The sequence below is a fragment of the Rhipicephalus sanguineus genome, chromosome 2 (genome assembly GCF_013339695.2).
Source record: "Rhipicephalus sanguineus isolate Rsan-2018 chromosome 2, BIME_Rsan_1.4, whole genome shotgun sequence".
Lineage (NCBI taxonomy): Eukaryota > Metazoa > Arthropoda > Arachnida > Ixodida > Ixodidae > Rhipicephalus > Rhipicephalus sanguineus.
In genome coordinates this window covers 195625371-195648437 of record NC_051177.1, presented here as the reverse complement: position 1 = coordinate 195648437, position 23067 = coordinate 195625371, and the positions used below count along the sequence as shown (strand labels likewise).

Sequence of the window (23067 nt, the reverse complement as noted above, 5' to 3'; positions counted from 1 at the left end):
AGTAAAGTCACTGCCAGCTTCATCTCCAGGTCCTGACAATATAACTACAGGCATGATAAAAATTTTGTTTGATTTGTCTCCCAGCGATATTCTTAACTTTATAAATTTTTCTATAGAAAACGCATGGATTCATCCCGAGTGGAAAGTCGCCAAAGTAATTCCACTACTTAAAAAACAGGGCGCTGGCTATGCAATCGACAATATTAGACCTATTTCGCTCACTTCAAACCTTGTAAAACTAATAGAGCGGGTTTTATATAGGCATATTGAAGAATGGGTAGAAGAAAATCACATATTGAGTGATTCCCAAATTGGATTCAGACCTGGGTGCTCTATATGGTGTGCACATGTTGATCTAGAAAGCAGAATTAACTTGCTCGGCACAAAAAGCAGTACGCCGCACTGGTAACCTTAGATATTGCTAAGGCGTATGACAGTGTAGAGCACGCCATCTTGATTAATAAACTCCGAAATGTTAACGTTCCTGAGTATATAATTGCATGGATACAAAATTTTTTAAGCGGACGCACATTTTATTGCTCGCAGAACGGCTTATCTTCTAAACACTACAAACAAACAAGGGAGTTCCTCAAGGATCGGTTCTCTCGCCTATTTTATTTAATATATTACTAAGCTCTATTCCTTCTCACAATGACGTGCAAGTGTATGTATACGCGGACGACATTGCATTCTTTTCAGCTTCTAATGATATACACTTGCTATATAATATTCTACAATCATATATGAATGAGATTGAAGTATGGCTTAGTGACCTGCACATGTCTCTTAATGTTAACAAGAGTGCTCTTCTCACGTTCCCGTTGACAGCTCCTGTGCGAATCGCACTGATGTATGGGCAGGATTTTATTCCACAGGTAGATTCATTAAAATATTTAGGCATAGTATACACTACCAATCTTAATTGGAGCCCACATATTGAATATATTGCATCCAAAGGATTACGTGCACTTGGTTTGTTAAGGCGAATCAGCGGCGTTCGTTTTGGAATGCGTAGAAAAACATTGTTAATGATATATAGCATGTACGTCCGACCAATATTAGAGTTTGGATGTGTGTTATTCTGTGGGGGACCCGCTTATAAATTACGCCCTCTCCTAACTATAGAACGTGAGGCATTACGGATATGTTTAGGTCTTCCTAAGTTTGTAGCTAATAATATCCTTTACCATGAAACATACCTGCCGTCTCTGCAAACTAGGTTTCGTATTCTAACAGTCCAGACATTTCTAAACATCTATGCCTCCCCACAGAGACGCTCGCAATATATATTTCTTCGCGAACCGTCCAGATTTTTTGATTGTGAGTGGTCTCGGTTACATCGCCCTCAAATAATTTTCGTACAGCAGCTGTTGGAGCCGTTACAAGTAACAATGCGCGAAATAAGTTTCCCAAGTGTACTCAATCATAAAACAATAATAGAATTTGATGATATATTTCCAAAAAATGCTAAACTATTGCCTATTAGATATTTAAACGGCTTGTTGAGCGACCACCTTAAGAGTCTACGGATAAGTTCAGTCATAGCCACAGATGCCTCCGTTGCAGATGAGAAGGCAGGAGTGGGCATTTATTCAACAGCTTTAAACTGGTCCTTTTCTCTTCGACTGCCCGATTTTACGCCAATATTCCAGGCAGAATTAATGGCAATTATTCTGGCATTACGCAAACTCCCAGCATCTATTTCTTCAGTGGTTATATTGACCGACTCTTTGTCAGTTTGCACTGCTTTGACAGTACCAAAGTCATCGAGCTGCCTGTCAGAATTATATACATATATGCCCAATCATGTACGTATTGTCCGTTTGGTTTGGGTACCAGGTCATACTGGAATAACTCTAAATGAAGCAGCGGACACATTGGCGGCGGCATCAATTCAGGGCCCGGTCTTGAAGGTTCTAAGACCCTCCTCCCAAAATACTATCGCACGATTTCGATATTTTTGTATTCGAGAGGAACACACACGATCTTCTGTTCTAAACGGGGCAGACTTTCAGCACCTTAGGTTTCCATGGCATAGTTCATGGTGTGGCACAAGACAATTAGAAGTTACGTTAACTAGATTGCGATGCAGAATTCCCTCTTTAAATTTTTACTTACACAGGCCTGGTTTTGTTCCTTCCCCTCAATGTTGTTATTGTTCGCAAGCAGAAACCATAGAGCATTTTTTCACAGAATGTCGCAGATATCAACATCTAAGGCAAAGATTTCTTGAACCTCCTTTCCGAAAACTTGGGCTTGAGCTTTCCGTAACGGCATTACTCTCCCTGGGGCGTCGGCACTGGGTCACTGCAACAGGGACATATGTGAGGCAGTAATTAACTATATAAACGAATCAAAAAGACTGCCATGCTAATATTTCTAGTACACACCGGTGATTTATTTATTTCATTTATCGTTCATTATTTATTTAATGCTTTTATTTAACTAACTCTTTCTCTTCCATTTTTTTTTCTATCTCTTTAGCATTCAATTGGGAAACCGCGAACACAAATAACATTTTCGCTTACCTAAAATTATCTCTTGAGAATTATCCTTTTTTTTTTCTCCCCCCCCCCCCCCTTTTTTTTTTTTTCACTCACACATCCTACTGCCGCACGATTCGTGGCCGATCCCCCGTGGTGGGTTGTGCCATTCCTCTAGGATCAATCAATCAATCAATCTCGTGGACCGCAGTATTCTCGGAAGATGCCCGATACTCTGCCCTTGTCTGCTGAACCACGCAGCCTTCAAATGCCGGCAAATCCAGGCAACGCCAGCAGTCGAGCGCTGTCGCTGGCAACGTCAACGCCGCGGTCTGGATGGGCGACTCCTGGAAGCGTCGCGTCTCCGGTATCTCCGGGGACCCGGATGGCCACAACGTCCCCGGGTACTGTCCTGACTGGCTTCGTCGCCCACGAAAACTGGGCTGACGCCCAAGATAGCATCTACATCGTGCTGGGTCACGGGCCGTACCAACGCCGAGTCCTACTGTGCAGCGTCCTGTCGGTGATCGTGGCGCTGTTGCAGGCGCTGTCGGACCGACTGACCAGCCGGCCCGTGGACCACTGGTGCCGACCGCCGGATGCACTGGGCGAACTGTCTGCCGACGCGTGGAAGAACATGTCCATCCCACTCGAGGATGACGGCTCGTTCAGCAAGTGCAGCATGTACGACCCGCCCATTGCGGTGAGTTAGTGTTTGCCTTAAATCATGTTTCACTTTTACACCGTAAGGCCGCACCATGAGCGATGTTACTGCTGGTAACTGCACTCACATCAGCGCGACAAAGATTGCAGCCGTAAAGCCATCATCTTAAAAAAAAACTGTTATAGTGAAGGTACTGACATAAGGGTTTTGAATTTACGTGTATGCTCCTCCCATATATAGAGTATGCTATTCGAATAAAACGGCCAGCGCTACCATTTTAAATGTCATACTTAAACAGGAGAGGTCATCTTGATAAAATGTTAATTGCTTCCATGAGTTCGAATAACCCCCCGCCCCCCTTGTTTTAAACATACCTGAATTTAAACACGAAGATCCGGGCAGAAAAGCGGGCGAGAGCGTAAAGATGGAGAGAACACTGAGACACACGCGAAAAAAAAAATGAAACAAAAGCTAATATGAGCGTGTTCAGGAAGCGCAGCGTGTATATAAGCGCGACAAATTCGCGTATAATTTACGCTTGTAGCTGCTTGTTAACCTTGTATCGTCTTCATAGATACGACGAAGGTCCTGCTGAATAAAAACAGAAAGGTTTAATGCCGTACACAGGAAAGACCACTCAGCCAGCGCAGTTATACCAATGGTGACCACACTAGGGTGGCTAGAATGGGGAGGTGTGCTGAGCGCAGCGTGTTTCCCTTGCCAGAGAGGGTCCCTCTGCGCGCCGATGCCGCCAGGGGCGCTGCTGCAAGGGGCGCTGCATGGTACGGCCGGTACGGCCGCCGCCGTTGCAGATTACCGGAGGAAAGCCTAGCACTCGGCAACGCGGCGTCGTATTTTTCATCGTTCGAGTGGTGCTTATTGCTCAAGGGTCATGGATTTTTGAGGTGTGAGGATATAAACTGAAGAATAAAACTGCACGTTGTTGCTTCGTTCCTGGCTGCAACTCTGGGTACTGTCGTCGACAGAAAAGGCATGTTTGTTCCGAGTACTGGCGTGGAAAGAGTTATTTTAGAAGTAAGGTCGTGCGATACCGAGAGCTGAGAGGCAGCTGACAAGGAACGCAGCACAATGCGAGAAGCATTTCTACGCAAGGCACGTAGAGGGGAACGACGTTGGGCTAGTTGGTATTGCGTAGTCTGAAGTGAACGACAGCGTGTACAACGTGATATGTTGTACACTTTTATTCCTTAACTCGGGTGCATTTATTTTTAAAGGGGGTTAACCATAAGGAGGAAGAAGAGAAAGCCAAGTGGGCTAAGACCTGTGTTCTGTAGATAGCTCTTTATTGCAGAGTTCAAATAAACTTGCTTCGTGTACGAATGTGTTTCCTTTGAAGTAATAAATCTTTCAACCTGCCGACAAAACGAACACATGACGTTTTGACCAGCAGCTAGTGCATAGTAATGGGTACAAGCGCGAGAGCAGGCAATTTTTTAGGTATGTTTCCACCTTTTTAGAAATCTTAGGTTTTGACCCAAAATTAATTGTTTTGTGTTTGCCTTTGGGCGAACAGTTTAAAAGGGCTCTGCAAGTGCGTTCAGTAAAATAACGGAAGGTAATTATAATGTAATTACCAATATTACGCATAACACGGCCATCACGGCAATAGTCATAACTATAGCAATCCAACCACACAAAAAAATGGCTTCGCAGCATGATAGCTGTGTACCAGGGGCGTAGCCAAGGGGGGGGGGGGGGTTGGGGGGTTCAACCACCCTCCCCCCCCCCAAATTTTTCAATTTTGCATATGTATATATACACGCACACATACAAACGCACGCACGAACATGGTTGAACACCCCCCCCCCCCCCATAAAAAAATTCTTGCTACGCCCCGGCTGTGTATGTACGCTGTGCGATGAGCTAGAATCCTTGCGCTATCATTATTATTAGGTATATTATAGCCTAAAACCACCATAAGTCGTGTTGTTTCAGAAGGTTGCATTTCAATTGAAGTATTATAACATTAAAAGTCATTCATCGTTTCAATGATTCTAGTTCGTTGCACAGGCGCAAGTAAATGTCTGAGCAAGAAGCATGGAAAGTTTCACGGGAAAATATTGATCTGTTCAATAGCTATGAGCTTTTTCGCAACAAAAACCTACTGAAAATCAAGTTTCGAGAAAAACAATAATTAAATTTTCCGAACATGTCATTTTCAATTTGAGTGTAGTCACAAAAAAAGGACCATAACTTTCGAACAGAACCAAATAGAAGCGTAATTTTTTGTGAACCGCAATTCTGTATGTTCGTACATTTTCAGAACATCAAAAGTAAAAAAATCACTTTTTTTTAAAAAAAAGACATACCTTAACCATGTGAATAAGCACTAAAAATGACTTGAATAAGTTGCAGTGATACATAATAGCAAGTGGTAAAACGGCAGGACACAAGCGCAAAAAGAACAAAAAAAAACTTGCTGCTCAAAAGTGGCGTGCGCGAAATGCCGCTAGCAATATTACTCTGGCACGCGCAGTGCTACTCGGCGTGCAATACGAACCCTGCTTTTCAAATGGGGGGAGGAAGTCTACGCTTTATTAGCGCAATGGCTGAGGTAAAAAGAAAACGATTAACGTTGCAAAGTGTAGCACGCAAAAAATAGCGCGAGCCATAATCGTCCGACGCTAGCAAGGCTGCGCTGTACGTCGTCTGCTCAACGCCACGCGCCCCTGCGTACAGCGCCCCTTGCGGCATCGGCGCACATTGGGGACCGGTTTCCGCGGCCGCTTTTCACACCTCCCCATTCTAGCCACCCTAACCACACGGCAGATTTGAACGTCTTTCACACTCCGAAAATTCAACTGACAGACTATATACTGGTGTCCCAGGCTACAAGAGGGCTTGCAGGCTCACAACACACAGAACACTTCGACAGGGCGCGCTGGTATGCCTGGCACAATGTCAGTTGGATTTTGAATGCGAGGTAGATATTGCTTAAAAACCCGGGAAGGTGTCGATGACAAGGTCAGTACTAAAAGTTTTTTGTAGAAAGTGCGCGTTGACATGGCAATATAGTAACTTCTGCGCTTCAAAAACACGATATGATTGTGAGGTACGCCGTAGTGGTAGGACTCGGAAATTTCAGCAGCCTGGGGTTTTTTAACGTGCATCTAACTCTACGAACACAGGCCTCTAGCATTTCGCTTCCACCGAAATGGGACCGCCACGGCCGGAACCGGATCCGCGACTTTCGGGTCAGCAGCCGAGCATTGTAAGCTTTGATAGGGAAAAAAAGTACTGGAAAGGCGTTTATAGTGAAGTGTATGGGGCAGCGCTAGAACGAATACAAGGACCAGAAAACACAGGACGTGCGCTGTACTCACAACTAAAATTTTATTGAAAAAAAAAACGCCACTTGTATACCCATCATCATCATCATCATCATCATCATCAGCCTGTCTACGCCCACTGCACGGCAAAGGCCTCTCCCATGTTCCGCCAATCAACCCGGTCCTGTGCTTTCTGTTGCCACGTTATACCTACAAACTTCTTAATCTCATCTACCCACCTAATTTTCTGTCTTCCCCTCACGCGTTTGCCCTCTCTTGGAATCCAGTCAGTTACCTTTAATGACCACCGGTTATCCTGCCGACGTGCTACGTGCCCGGCCCATATTCATTTCTTCTTCTTAATTTCAACTATGATATCCTTAACCCCCGTTTGTTCCCTGACCCACTCTGCTCTCTTCCTGTCTCTTAAGGTTACACCTATCATTTTTCCTTTCCATCGCTCGCTGCGTCGTCCTCAATTTAAGTTGAACCCTCTTTGTAAGTCTCCAGGTCTCTGCTCCGTAGGTAAGTACCGGTAAGATGCAGCTGTTATATACCTTCCTCTTGAGAGATAGTGGTAGACTACCGTTCATGATTTGATAATGCTTGCCGAATGAGCCCCACCCCACCCCATCCCACTCAGTATCGTCCAAATCATTGTCATCAAAAGGCCGACTTGAACCACATCAGAGCGATATCAGCAGGAAGAAATCATACACAGCGTAAAAAACATACAGTCGATAAAAACAGTGCGAAGTAGCACTATACTATCCACGTGTGCCTGAGATAATCCAATTCTTTAGATGAAACGTCTATGCATGCTTGACTGATGCATTTCTCTTTCAATCTGTTGATGTGGAAAGCTTCTATTATTTCTCTTGTCGTTTTAATATGATGACGTGAAAGAATGACATTGTCCATAAAGTGTGGAACACGAACGGCAATGGTTGACTAGATGATAAGAAGTGGCATTAGAGGAGGAGAGCGAGCGTAGGTGTTTTGCAATCTAATGTTGATGCACCTCCCGCTTTGTCCAACATATACTTTACAGCACGACAAAGGAACCATATATACTGAACCTATCTTGCAGGGTATGAAGCTGTGGACATGATTAGTCTTACATTGAGCTTTTACAGAAGAATCTCCCTTTGTATGATAAGAGGACAAATCTTTCCAATCTTCTGGAGGGCGGAAAACACCAAGTGAACCTTGCACCGATTAGAAACAGTTTTTAGACCATGGGAAAAGCGATTCAGACATGGCACAAAAGAGAATTTGCTGGTGCGACCTTTGCGCTCATCAGAGGCTTCCGCGTTGCTTTTCTTGGCCCATTTAATGAGCTTATTACATGCAGCGGTGATCGCAGCATTGCCATAACCGGCCGCCGTCAGCCTAAGGAGCTGGCTATTGAAGCTATCTTGAACCTGATGTTGGCATGACATTTTGAGTGAAGAACACAAAGTAGACAAAATAATGCCGTTTTTGATGAGTTCTGAGTAGGCTGAATTACCATGCAACAGCGGTTTTTGAGATTTCGGTTGGTATTTCCAACATACATGCTGTGGAGTGAACAGCAGACGTAGATCAAGATACTGCAGCTGCTGCTGGTCCATTGACTCGGTGGTGAACCGTAGGCCATACCCACATTCTTGAAAACATTTTACAATCCTGTCGGTCATCTGGCTGTAATTATGGTCGTTATCAAACATCACCAGGTATTAGAATCAAAAGTTGCACCCGTTTTAAGTGATATCTTTTTGAGCCGCGTTAACAGGAAACTTAGCCGTTGCCTTGGCGATGGTATTCGCTATGTCTGTAGGTATGCGGATGATTACCTGGTGATCTTTGATAACGACCATAATTACAGCCACATGACCGACATGATTGTAAAATGTTTTCAAGAATGTGGGTATGGCCTACGGTTCACCACCGAGTCAATGGACCAGCAGCAGCTGCAGTATCTTGATATACGCCTGCTGTTCACTCCGCAGCATGCAGTTGGAAATACCAACCGAGATCTCAAAAACCGCTGTTGCATGGTAATTCAGCCCACTCAGAACTCATCAAAAACGGCATTATTTTTTCTACTTTGTGTTCATCACTCAAAATGTCATGCCAACATCAGGTTCAAGATAGCTTCAATAGCCAGCTCCTTAGGCTGACGGCGGCCGGTTATGGCAATGCTGCGATCACCTCTGCATGTAATAAGCTCATTATATGGGCCAAGAAAAGCAACGCGGAAGCCTCTGATGAGCGCAAACGTCGCACCAGCAAATTCTCTTTTGTGCCATGTCTGAATCACTTTTCCCGTGGTCTAAAAAATGTTTCTAACCGGTACAAGGTTCACTTGGTGTCCCCCCCCCCCCCCCAGGAAATTGGAAAGATTTGTCCTCTTATCATACAAAAGAAGGTTCTTCTGTAAAAGCTCGATGTAAGACTAATCATGTCCACAGCTTCATACCCTGCAAGATACGTTCAATATATATGGTTCCTTTGTCGTGCTGTAAAGTATATGTTGGACAAAGCGGGAGGTGCATCAACATTAGACTGCAAGAACACCTACGCTCGCTCTCCTCCTCTAATGCCACTTCTTATCATCTAGTCAACCATTGCCGTTCGTGTTCCACACTTTATGGACAATGTCATTCTTTCACGTCATCATATTAAAACGACAAGAGAAATAATAGAAGCTTTCCACATCAACAGATTGAAAGAGAAATGCATCAGTCAAGCATGCATAGACGTTTCATCTAAAGAATTGGATTATCTCAGGCACACGTGGATAGTATAGTGCTACTTCGTACTGTTTTTATCGACTGTATGTTTTTACGCTGTGTATGATTTATTCCCGCTGATATCGCTCTGATGTGGTTCACGTCGCCCTTTTGATGACGATGATTTGGACGATCCTGGGTATATAAGTGGCGTTTTTTTTCAATGGAATTTTAGTTGTGAGTACAGCGCACGTTCTGTGTTTTCTCGTCCTTCTTTTCGTTCTAGCGCTGCCCCATACACTTCACTATGAACCCTAACCAGCTCGCCCACCTTTCCGTCATTCTGCAAAGGCGTTTATCGGACGCTGGCGTTAGGGTCAACCGGTAGCTCGACCAATGGTTCAGTTCACGGACCCCGAGCACGAGGGGTGTCCACGAGCAATGTACGGCAGAAACAGACCCACTAGATGTGCTCTAGAGGGTGCCCCGCTGTAGCGTTACTCTTCCCTACAATTACCCCCGGGGACGAAAAGGGAGCCGTCCGGCGACCTAGCAGCTCGTCAATATCAGTGGATCATAGTACGGCTTGAAGCACTCGATGTTGACAATGTCGCGTTCACGACGGCGCATGTCCGAATATGCTTCGACGAGTTAAATCACATAGTTGACGGGCAATGCGCGTTCGACGACTCGATAGGGGCTCTCCTTGGCGGTAACTTTGAGGAGAGACCACGCGCAGCGGTAGGAACCGAGAGCACACAAGCTCTCCAGGAAGGAAGGTGGGCGCATAAGTAGTGTCGCCGCGAGTGCTCTTCTGGCGCTCTTGGTCGCTGGAGGTAGACCCGTGAAAGGTCGCCGCACTCTTCGGCATGTCTCAATATGTCTGATATTGGCGCATACTCAGAAATGTTCTGCCGGTACGTAGCATTGTGCCGATGGTGTACGACGGGTGCCGACCGTAGAGCAGTGCTGGGCAGTATCGAAGATACATGTAGCTTAGATACTATCTTAGATACCTTCGAGGTACCTTGTATCTGTATCGCGATACGTGAGTATCACGTATCGCGATACAGATACAAGCTGGTACTAGTGCCACCGAGGCCCGTATTTTGAAACGCTCCTTACCTCATACCATTTACTTACCTTACGTGAGGAGCCCTTCATGCCTCCTTATCTTAAGGAGCTCCTTGAGGGCGCCAGAGTATTCTAAAAGCTTCCTTCAACCTTCCTTTCCCAAGGGCCGCCTCAATAAGGTAAGAAGTACACGTTGCTGGGCTAGTCGGTTCATGTCTAAGTACAAGCCACAAAGTATGGCTGTTTCTTGCGCGAGGAAATAACGAGGGAAGGGGTCCAGGGGAGCCATACTTTGTGGCTTGTACTTAGTCAGTTAGGTAAGGCGCGTGTTTCACAAGTCTGTGATCGAGAGTACGTGTGAAATACTGACTAAACGTCCGTTTTCAAGCAAGCATAAGGAATATTTTTGTGCATAAGGATGAATAATAGCGTGTACACTGGTTTTTCGCGATATGGGTGCACAGCCTTTTCCGTTTACTTAACTTTCGCCTGTTGCAGCAGACAAAAACAGGATGGTCGAGCAACCTTGGAGCTCATCGCGTTCATTGATGCATGTCAACGGCGTGTTATGCGGGAGCGAGTAACAAAGATCGTTTGAAGACTTGAAGGCGTGGGTGAGATTGATTTTCATAGCCGAGCAGTGTTAAGCTTGTGAAATTTCCTCCCTTTGGTGCAAATTTGTCTGGAATGTACTATGTCCAAGTAAATTATTATGTTTACATTCAAGACGAGGGCGCGTCTATCGGGTCGTGCATCGCGCCTTTGTGGATAGACCTACTTTTTTGCAAAGCGAGAAAGTCTTACAGCAGCGGTTCCCAGGAACCAAAGTCTTGAAACTATTCAGCTATATGTGGACGATTTCTTAGTAGTCTTACAGTGGGGTGCCTCGGGGTTGCATTCTGAGTTGTCACAAATGGCCAGAATGTTTGAAGAATGTACATCGCCCCTCGTCATAACACGTGATATTACCTTCTAGGATTCCATCGGGTTCCTTGACCTTAAGCTCGATTTCACACGGGATCATGTTTGCTGGACATATGAACCAGGCCTGTACAAGCAGTCGTACTGTTTTCACCTTCGCAACGTAAACTTGTCAAAAGGGTTATTGTTCGGGCTTGCTTCTCCAACGCATTAAAACAGTCATGCTGCCACAGGGTAGGTGCCAGCTTTCAGGCACAGGTTATTCGCCTGTATCACGACGGATTACTATTCTCAGTGACTGAGATAATCCGCAGAATAGGAAAGGAGGGTTTCCTGGGCATACATTGTAGATCATGCGGCTGCACCCCTGTGTTTGCTGAGACCAATATGCTTTTTTCTTTCACGGAGGACCGCACCTGCCTTATTGTGGAAGCAGCCCGCATGGCATGGGAAGAATGCGCAAGCATAAGAAGCCATCGTTAGCCTAATCCAAACAAGAACAGCCATTCCTGGAAGACGCCAGCACGAGCGCTGGGCGATGAGGGGGCCTACTGTTTCGCATTCCTTGAGTCTATTTTTTTAGGGGCGAAAAGCTCCTTGTGCCGTGGGTCTGTCCATCCTCCGTTTGTTCGTTTGTTTGTAGTAGCCACCTGCATAGGTCGGCAAAAATTGTGGAGCTCACTCAGACTCACTCATGCAATATATTTTGCACTAAGGGCTCACTCGGACTCAGACTCACCAAACTTTTCCTCATCCGGACTCACTCGGACTCAGACTCACCAATATTTTATTCACTCGAACTCACTCAGACTCAGACTCACGGCTCGATCTGAGTCTGAGTGAGTCTGAGTGAGTCGACTCGTGAGTCCGTTGGCATTAAATTATCCTTCTTCTACCGTAATGTCAATGCTCTTTAACGCCAATATCTCGCATAATCGGTGCGCTACTTAGCACCTTTTGATCTCGTACCTTCAAATACGAGTTATCTGAGTTTGCAGTTAGGTAAGGACCTTTTTATTGGAAGTCATGACTGACACGAGATAGTTTAATCAGTAACTTCCAGTGAAAAAGTTTGCGAGGGGAGGTCAAGGCACCTCCTCCCCTCTCCCTCCTCAAATCACGCCTCTGATCAATAAATATTGAGCTGACGTATGAACGGTAGCGCGTAGAAGTATGCGGGAGTATACACGTCAGCTGACATAGGGCTGATAGTAATGCTAAAATTGAGTAGATAGGACCATAGGTCGGCAAAAGTTGTGGAGCTCACTCAGGCTCACTCATGCAATATATTTTGCCCTTAGGGCTCACTCGGACTCAGACTCACCAAAATTTTCCTCAACCGGACTCACTCGGACTCAGACTCACCAAAATATTTCCCAACCGAACTCACTCAGACTCAGACTCACAAAAATTGGGGGACGCTTAAGCTTCGCCTTTAAGTGTCGAACGCGATAGCGATATCCTGCCCCTAGTGCGCACTTCGAACACTACGAGTGTTTAGCAGAATGCGCACACTGAGGTGTGTGCCTTATGGGTAGCATGCCTTATGGGTGCATAATGGGTAGCATGCTTTAAACCGGAAACTTTTTCGAAGTTGCGATGCACCCACTACGTGGTCTTAAGGCAATACGCGCAGTAATGTGTGTGCCTTTTGTAATGGGTGGCTGTCTTTATACCACCAAGTCGTTATGATATTGACATGGTGTGACGTCCGATGGCAATGTACGCTTGTACCACGCAATATTACTGCAATATTACATCTCGTACCGTGACACCTGTATACAGGACGCGTATTTTTAGGAAGCATGGAAGTTACTTTAAGTGTTGCTCCAACCAGAGGCGTGGCTGTGTGGTAGAACACCTGCTTGCCACGCAGACGGCCTGGGTTCGATTCTCACTCGGACCTAACATTTTTAATATTTATTTTATTTGCAGCTTTTTCGATTTTTCGGTCACGGACAAGATGATGATTTTTCGCTCACAACCAACGGCGCCGACGCCGACGGCGGAATTTCTGCGATACGAGCTCTTTAACGCTATCGCGTTAAAATCTTTACTCAACCGGACTCACTCAGACTCAGACTCACGTCTCGATATGAGTCTGAGTGAGTCTGAGTGAGTCGACTCATGAGTGAGTTTGCCGACCTATGGCCACCTGTAGTTCGTGAGAAGCGCGCGTTCTGGTATGCAGTAGAAGAAGAAGACGACGTTGACGAGCGAGACTCTCGTTGCGTGTTCGCCTGTGTGGCGTTATTTCTTCTTCACTACGTCTCGTGTTTTCAACGACGCCCGAAGACAACATTTCAGAAGTAACGCGCCATGAGGCTCCCTCTTGGCGCGCTTTTTCTTTCGCTGAAGACAAGGCTACAGAGACCCATCCACGAGATAGCCGTTAACTTTGCAGTGGACGAACGTCTTGGCATAAGATTGCCGTTCTCTTATGTTTTCTTTACTTGTTGTTGCCTTCTGTAGTTTCCCTCCTACCATGTAAGCCTAGCTGGTTTTATGTCAAGCTTGTAGACGATGTGGAACGGGACCCCATACTTACTGCGGTGGGCGTTCTCTATCTTACCGTGACATGGAACGCCAAAAGACCGTATATCAAACGATACGTTCTAGTCGTGTGCATCGATGATGCAGAGCGTCGTGCAGGTGGTGTGGCCGTATACGTCAAACAAACAGAAAAGGCACAATATCTGAAACTACTACCAACGACACAGAGCCACAACGGTGAATATGCTGCCATCAATTTTGATGGCTGCATCATCATGACCATGTACCTTGCACCCAATTTGTCGAGTGGGAATATCAAGACATTCATTGACACGGCATTGTGTAATTATGACAAGTACAAGAATAGACCATTTGTGTTAGTTGGTGACCTGAATGTCGATATTACCGAAAAGAACAATGAGTGGTTAATACAACATATGGCAGCCAAATATGCTCTCACGTGCACGTCCTTTGATCATATGAAACCAACGACCATCCGAGGGACGCGTATAGACCTGGTATTTTCAAATTTCCAATTGCAACCCGTACATGAACCGCTATCCCTTCATTTCATGGACCATAGAGCCGCGATAATGAAGGAACAACGCAAGCCAAGCATCATCTAATTAAGAAAAATAAAAGTTTGATGTTTGTAATATACACACAGTGTTTCTCACTCTTTATATGACGATTGATGGGGCGTTACACAGAAGATTCACGGTTTACCGATGATATCCTCCGGAGCTTCGCCCCACTCATCATCATTCACCAAAGTGGATATGCTGTGATTTTTTTCTATTCCTATAAAATGCCTTGTCCTCTTCACGCTGCGCAATCTAACGAAAAATTTTGACAGCCCTTTAGCCGCACGTTCGAAAACCCGCCATGGCAAGCAATGTTGCAGCAACGGCGAGGACACATTTATAACGAGCTTGTGCAGAATTACAAGGCACCGAGCGAAAATGAGAAATCGGACACACTGTCGCTGACAAAGTACTGCAGAGAAGTGCCCTTTCAGTGCAAGTATCAAGGTAAGGAGGCATGAAGGTGGCCCTAGCGCTACCTTAACTCGTGGGAGCACCAAAAAGGGCCTCAGTGTGGGAACCTTATTAAGGAGCGTTTCAGAATACGGGCCTAGGTTACCTGAATAAAGCTAAGGGAAGTGGTATAATTTTATCTTTCCACCAGAGTCCTCCAGTAAGGGCAGGCGATGAGGCCTGCACGTTGCTATTGATGGGGCAGAGTCACGTGGCAGCGCTCGCGCAGTCTCGACAAAGACTAGTGCGCGAATGTCTACGCCCAGCCTATGTACCTTTTGTATTTTTTGTTTTTTCTTTTAAGTTCTGTGAGTGATACGACACTTTTTTCTTAGCCTTTGTCGTACTCTGCGTACTGCATTGCGTGCGGCTTCTATTGCGAAAATTCTGATGCCGCTATGGTGTCGTTATTGAAGATTTTCTTGCGTGGCGCTTCGTTACGAAATATGAAGCATGCAAGAATGGGGTTGCTTTGCGTCTCGTGGATCTCACACTCCAGCGATCTGAATGATCTCGTGGATGTGAGTTTGACTCACATGCGATTGACTTATATGAAAATAAGGTTCTAACAACTGTAGCACTACAGGTACCGATGGTAGATGTAATAGAGCAGGCGTTCACCTACCAGAAGATATCTTCGCGTACTGTGTCTTTCTCGGTCTGCTATCTTAAGGGCTCGTTTTCTTTGTTAGACACAATATCAAGGTGCATTAGGGGTGCCGCCTAATAGGTATGGCAACTATTAGGTTAGACACAATATTTAATATTGTGTCTGACAAAGAAAACGAGCCCTTAAAATTCACGTTCTTTCTTTCATTCATAGCGAGGGTCTCGTTGGCAGACCTGATGCCTTCAGGTAGCATGCGAGAGATTATTGGTCAGCTGCCGGCTCGTAAAAAAGATTACTTGCTACGTGACGCCAACAGGCAGAAAAAGCGTTCCACACTCGCCGCCATGGCTGCAATTGGCGCTGACTAACACTCCTAGGTTTAAATGCACATATATACCCCATAAAGTGGACGAGGGGATGACCGCCGCCGTAGCTCAGTGGTAGAGCATCGGACCCGTTATTCGAAGGTTGAACGTTCGGTCCCTGGCGGCGGCAAGTTATCTTTTCGTCCACTTTACTTTATTCACATTTATATCCTAATTACTACAAATAACACTCCCTATACCTTCCTTGGCATTATTGCCTGTTAATTTTCATTAATATCGTTCTGCTATCGTTATTCGAATGCTTTTTACAGTAAAAGCTGTTATGAGATCACAACAAGGGCCTTTTTTGGCGCCGTAGTTGTCCGCCGCCGCTGGTGTCCGTAACCACCATCGCTCGAATTAAGAAAAAAATTCCAGGATGGAACGAGGTTCGAACCTGGGCTCTCTGCGTGGGATCCCAGTCTTCTACCTCAGAGCCATGCAGGTGCTTCAAACTGCTTTGCAAAAAGACCCTATACAGGCTTCATGTAGGGAAGGAACCACATTAACATAGGTTATGTAGCGTGGTTGCAGAGTACAATAGCCACCAAGTGTCACATAACGCGAATTCTGTAACCAGGCGTCACACAATGTGAATTGTGCAACGAGTGGGTTGTTGAATGTTTCCAATCCGTTACAAAGGGTTCTGCCATAATTCTTCATCGTCATTAGCCACAGCATCAACAAAGTGCACATAATTCCTTAGAGGTGTTTAGCAGGTACCACGGTTCTGCGCAGAATGACGAACATTTGCATAGTGGCTGCTTCTCTACTTCACAAAAGTTATGATTTATAGCGTAGTTGGTTCCTCGCAAGTGCACTTCTATTGGTTGCCAAGGAAGCCCGTAAGGCTCCCATGATCCATTTCCTCAGGGTCTCAATAAAGTTAATTCCCTCTATTTCTTTATAACGTTAGCTTATGTTTTAAAGCGTGGTGGTAGAGTGAAATAACGACCGGGCGTCACACAGTGCGAATTACGTAAATAGTGGATCCTTTAGGGCTTCCAACCCATTACAAAAGGCTCAGTCATAATTCTTCATCGTCATCAGCCGTCGTATCAAGAAACTGCACATAATGCCTTACAGATGGTACCTCGCTTCTCCGCAGAATGACGAGTGATGTCGTGGTGGGTGCTTCCCAATTAAAAAAAAATGAATTGTGGCGTAGTGGGTACGTTTCTAGTGTAGTATTAGTAGCCACAAGGGAGTTTATAACGGGCTCTAGAAATGCCGCTCTTCGAGCTTTCGCTGTGACTAGTGACTGTGCTGCGCTTTCCGCGCAGGACTGGCGTTTTTTGAAATCATAGTTGGATTGTTAGCACAGGTGCTAAGCGTAAGCTGTCCTGTTGCATATCGTACATTACCTAGGTTTCTGTACTGTTCTTTTCGGTCCCTGCAATATGTCTTTAGTAACGTTCTGCGAAAATAAGCTTTGTGCTTTATTCGTACTTTTAGCTGTCTGGGTTATTTCTGCTACACTTACACATTTATATTTACCTTGAGATTACTGTTCTGCCAAGGCAATCTTTAAAACAAATATATAATTACGAGGGCGTGCTTTGAGTATGCAGTACGAAACATTTTGCATTACAATAATGGAAATCATTAGGACCCATCTTAAACATGTTAGGAAGAGGACTCCATAAGCATTGTTATACCAAATGCTCAGTTTTTCTTGTGAGCGTCCTAACGAGCCACTTCAGGCAATTATCTATAGGCACTGCATTTTTATTGTCGCTTACTTTACCAGGTGAGGTGGCGATACTTCATGCTTAATTGTCATAACTATTAAGGGTGCCGCCTGTATCGTGTTCCTATATTTAGTCACCGTGAACGTTTGACACGGAACGGCCTTTCTATTTTACTGATATCTCTTTCTCTTTTGTAGGCCTCCCTGACTTTTCTCTTTACAATTACTAAACGTCAGGTAATCGGAGCTACAAGTGGCAATAGCGCGAATGGCGGCAGTGTCCTGCGACGCTTTGTGCAACTATACTGGCACGCGCTCTTATTTCTTTATTTTCGCGTGATCGGGTTTAACTCACCAAAAACTGTTAGCACAACTCGGCGCAAGCCGCGTCACAATGTTTGGGAAGCTTCGTGATTGTTTCAAATCGTTCTGTTAACATTACGCGCAGGACGCGAGTAGTGTAGTTTATTCGGGAGCTTACGCGAGCACCAGCAATAACGCTGGAAGGTTCCATCACTGATGTATGAAAGACGACACGTGCCGCCGGCGTTCAGATTACTGGCGGCCGAGGACTGTGATCGCGGCTATCAGTGAACAGCATGCTTTGCTTGTACTTTGAGTTAGTTTTCTGGACACTAGACTGCCGCCTTCTTCATCATCACTAACCCGTGATGATACGAATAGTCTGAGACGTTCCTGGGTTGCACATATTCTCCCCTTGAAGAAAAACTGATAAAATTTGATTGCACCTTATTGAGTATACAATAATGAACACTTTACGCCAGCAGATAAGCAGAATATGAAAAGTCATTGCAGTTTCATGTCTTCAAGGTACACGCGATGCGTCACAAAAATTGTCATACCAGCGTTGTTGCTGCTGTGCACCGGTGATCCGGTATTGAATAAACGGTCTTTTACGGACAAGGCAAAACTCAACACAGGTATTTGTGCCATCATGTACATGAAGCGGCACGATGACTCAATGAATATTTTGACTTCAACGGAAATTAGCAGGATCGTGTGACTTTTTGTGTGTGGAAGCGATGCAGGACGAGTTAACCTATTTTTATTGCAACAAATAGAAATGTTATCAACGTCATTACACGGAGCTAAGGTTCTATATTAGGCGGGTGTATTGTCGTCAGCTTTTGGATCATTACACAAGAAATGTTTGAATTTCGTAGACATACTCTCCACGTCGAAAATAATTCCCGCATATATAGAGTACACAAGCAAAAGAGCAGTCACCCTGACACATTTTGCAGGACGTTCCGGCGCATAACAGATCTACCGTGCCCTGCCAGGGATGGGACTACGACATTCCGAACCGCGGCGACAGCATCGTCAGCCGGTTCGGCCTCGTCTGCGACCGCCGATACCTGCTCAGCCTGCGCATCGGAGTCTTTGTCACTGTTTCCGGTTTAATGTCACCGCTGCTCGGGCTTGTGTCTGACCGCATGGGCCGCAGGCCCGTCACCTTGGCCTCCGTGATCGTTCTCCTGGCCAGCACCATTGGCAACAGTGTCGCCGGGACGTTCACCTTCTACCTGTGCACGAGGACGGTAGTCTTCACGACTGTCCAAGCCGTCTTCGTGCTCACCTTCATTCTGCTCTACGAGGTTACCGGGAACGAGTGGCGGCTGCTGTTCAGCCTCCTGGACACGGCCGTAGGGGCCACGGTGGTGCCTCCGTTCGCCGACGCTCTCACGCAACTGGAACCGCGTTGGGCACTGGTGCATGGACTCGCCATCGTCCTCACGACCATCCTGGCGATCTGGTGTTGCCTGCTTCAAGAGTCACCCACCTGGCTCCTGGTCACCAGGGACGTGAAGAGAGCGCGCGAGGCTGCCCTGGAAGCAGCCAGCATGAACGGTCTGGACACCGTCAAGGCTGGGGCCACCTTTCAGGAGATTCTCGTCCAAATGGCGAAACTCTATCGGAGCCCACACACGTCGACGGGGCTCGCCGCGACCGACGGACCCGTGCAGTCCGTTAAGATGCGCCGCCGTGCTGCGTCAGTGTTCCTGGCTAGGTTGACGCTCAGCGCCATTTACTTCCCCTTGATGGCAATGGGACACTCCATCGGCTACTACTGGGCGGCTGCGAACGCGCTGCTGCTGGCGGCGTCCTACGTGGCCGTCGGCTGGGCCGTGGTTAAGCGAGGACTCCGGGACACGCTGACTGTGCTGCTGGTCGTCGTGTGCGCCTTCTCCGCCGTCCAGACGCTGCTGATGACCGTCGGCGGTTTCCAGCTGGTCGAATCAGTTGTGCATGTCGGGCTCAAGGTCGGTCTGTCTGGAGCCATGAGCGTCGTCCTGTGCTATTCGGCCGAAGTGTTCCCCACGAGGATCCGGTGTGCCGGCGTGAGCGCGTCGCTGTTTTTCGGTTCCGCCGGTGCACTCCTGGGAGTCTTCCTGTTCACGATGAATGGCCAAAGAGCGGACATCTTGTTTCATGCGACCGCGGCCATTCTGACGGCCCTTAGCATGTTCGCGGTGCAGTGGCTTCCCGAGGTACTCGTGGAAACGCGCAAAGGCGAATGATAGGTCGGCGCCAGCGAGTGTGCAGGAGCGCAAGGAGGCCCTCAAGCAGTCACTGGCGCCACCTATCGAGAGCGGCAAGAGGAGGAGACGCCGCAAGGGGAAGGCCAAGACACCACCCAAGACACCGAGCTAGCTATGGGCATGCACGCGAGGTTCTCATGAAGTGGTGAATTCTATGGACAGAGTGGTGAATGTGATGGCAATCAACGTTTTCATGACATATATAACTGTTATTGTAATTTACAAATATGGAGAAATCGAGGTCTGGATCAAGTCAGTTGCTTGGTTCCCTTATTATCATCTCATAACGCACTCTCTTTACTGATATTATTATGAACAAATAAAGATGAGTTAAAGTCCTTAGATGTTTTAACACGAAAGTGGTTTATGCCGGGTTCCACCAAGACTTCAGTGACATATTTCCGTCACAAAAATGTCGTCGGAAAAATGCACATGATACGGCAAATAAAAACTTTTAAAAATTCCATGAACGGGAGTCCAGCCCACGACCTCCCGGTCCGCAACAACAGATGCCAGGCATGCTATCCACTGCACCACCGTCATCACACTTTGGAGGCATTACAAGCGCGCCTTTTATATCTCACACTTTCCTCTCACAGTGCTGTTGGTCGGCGGGGTGATGTCAAGATAGGTAGGCGTGCTAGTTGGTATCACATTATATAAAACTTTTAGCGCAAGTAAATTTATTCATCCTGCGTTGTTTATTTGCGCTCAAAGTTTTATATCATAATGGGGTGGTGTCGCCGTCTGGGAGCGGTAAAGTGAAGTAATGCATCATGAACGTGGCCTTCACGATTAGCTCCTGCAACACGTCGCTGCTACGCGTCCGTCCCATTGGGCGCTTTTCCAATAGCAGAAGGGCAATATTGTCAATGCCTTAACACACCGCGAGGTGGCGACTTGAGCCCAAGCCTTGGCCTCGCTCATAGCATTCATCCATAATGAAGATAGCTTTGCGACGCGCGCCTGCCGCCGTGTTAGAGTGTACTAGAACTGTCGAGTGGCGTGAACGCGCCTCGCCGCCTGATGCCTTCCGCGTCGACAGTAGCGGCGGCGCTGCAGTCGCTCGGTACTGAAGGCGCGTGGCGCCGCGCGCTAGAACGGGTCGCTAGAACTGCTGGACGCCTCGGCGGCACCCGGCAAATCGGCACTGATGTGGCTTTCGTTGCGTGTCTATCATTATTAAGCGTAGGAATCGTCGTCTTAAGCCTTGATGGACGACACTTCAGAGCTTTTAATGGATGCTTGCTTCATATATGCCTTTGAGAGATACTACAAATGAGTTTTTGTAGCCGAAGTGACTGCTCAAAAGTACGCAAAATATAAAAATGAAAACGGGCTGACACCGATCGTGAATATTCACGATCTCAGTGTAATTGAGCCGAACTCATTGCTGGGCTATTTAGAACAATTACTCTCAATTAACTAGACGCCGAACGACCGCCAGAAGAAAAAGACAAAGGAAACAAAAAGGGCGTGTCTTATTCTGATTTCTTCTGCCTTAATGCTTTTTTTTGCTGGTGATTCGGCGTCTAGTTTATTCAGAGTAACTGAGCTGCTCTAATGGAATTTATCTGTGCTCAGAAAGCTGTGTGCTGATATTGTGCCGAAAGCACACCGAACATTTACCACGCGTTGGCGAAGCTGCGTGTACGGCGCGTATCTTTACAAATGCGCTGTAAATATGACTTCGACGTTACGAGGGCTCAATGGTATTGGAACTCAAAGTTAACTCGACCGGTACAAATAACGGTCGTCCTCAGGTTCCTTGCACGGATATTGTTAATAATTGCTAGGCGCCGGGTGGGGAGGGGATACCTTACTGTCCGTATTTGTGCGTGTAAATATATATCCACGTATATATATATATATATATATATATATATATATATATATATATATATATATATATATATATATATATATATATATATATATATATATATATATATATATATATATATAAACATAATCTTTTTGACACTTTACAGATAAAGCAATGAAATTATAATACAAAACGTTGTCAAAAAGAAGTTTTTCTAATGGCATCGATAGAACATCAGGAAAAGTGCAATATTAGCTGTCCATTGAAAATGAGAACTGGCTGTAATGAATTTAGGCAGAATAACCGACGGGCTACATTTCCATCTGCACATTTTAATATGCTTGAGATAAGCCCTGATGCATGAAGTTTGTGCCTCGAAGGTGAACAAGCGCCTTCGGCTCGGCTTCCTGGCTCGCCTTCCTGGTATTTTAAGCCCTCAGAGGTCGCATAACCGATGCATCGTAAACACGGAAGCATGCTGTTGATACAAGATAGCCTTTCGGCATTAAAGAAACAGCGCAAAACTGGCAGAACTCAGCCGTCACTAATATAAATGTTGCGATAGAGTCATTTGTACTCAGGTTACTCATGAAACAGTCGAGCGCATTGGAGCTCAACAGAGATCAATGCTCTGGATATACCGTAGAGACTGCCGGCAGAAGAATTGTAGGCTTTTTTTCGTCGCTGGTTCTTCGTAGTCAGTGTTCGTAGACACTTATAGTGTAGCGTGGCTCGAAGTGCTGCTTGCAAACCGCACAGCAATCAGTGAGCAGCTAGATGCATGTGCGCAAAATCCCATTGTCGCCTTCATTGGGGGTCGGCAGGCTCCAAGAACAGGGAATATCTCGGCGCAATTTTGGCACGCCAGCATATTCACTCATGCACCATGGCGCGTAGCAGGCGTTGAGACACCGATTGAAGCTCAGTAATGCATTAAACGCGCTCAAAACGCGCATTTACACGCTTTCGTAGGCTGCGACGAGCGCGCGCCAAATGCAGACGCTCTCCACAGCTTCAGTACAAAGTGACTACAGCGCCGCCGCTACGGTCGCCCGTCGGAGCATCACCCGAGATGCGGCGCGGCCGCTTCGTTCGTTCCACTGCCCCCTTCTAGTACACTGTAGCCGTGTTCCCCGCTTACGCCCGCCCCGAGATAGATCGCAACTGGGCTAGAGAGGAGACACGACGCGTGTTGCGTTTCCCTCTAGGCCGGCCGCGGTGTTCCTGTTACTCTTTAACATGCCGGGGAGTGGCGACCTTAGTCGACGCTCTTCTGGCTACCACACCGCTTTCTCCGACTATGCTCTCACCGTTAACTACTACAGCTACCACAAAAG

The 23067-nt window shown here is 46.3% G+C and overlaps 1 protein-coding gene across 1 annotated transcript; it reads left to right on the top strand.

Annotated features, from left to right (window-relative positions):
- Positions 1-2706: 2706 nt before the first annotated feature.
- Positions 2707-19884, top strand: LOC119382136 (beta-alanine transporter). Its single transcript, XM_037649867.1, has 2 exons — positions 2707-3186; positions 18607-19884. The coding sequence occupies exons 1-2, from the start codon at positions 2707-2709 to the stop codon at positions 19882-19884; spliced, it is 1758 nt and encodes a 585-aa protein (XP_037505795.1).
- Positions 19885-23067: the final 3183 nt, after the last annotated feature.

What these genes read in the sequence shown, in the direction of transcription:
- LOC119382136 (XM_037649867.1), top strand. Translation starts at nt 2,707, where the DNA reads ATGCCCGATACTCTGCCCTTGTCTGCTGAACCACGCAGCCTTCAAATG. An exon ending in TGTACGACCCGCCCATTGCG is followed by an intron (nt 3,187 to 18,606) that starts GTGAGTTAGTGT and finishes CACATTTTGCAG; the next exon opens with GACGTTCCGGCGCATAACAG.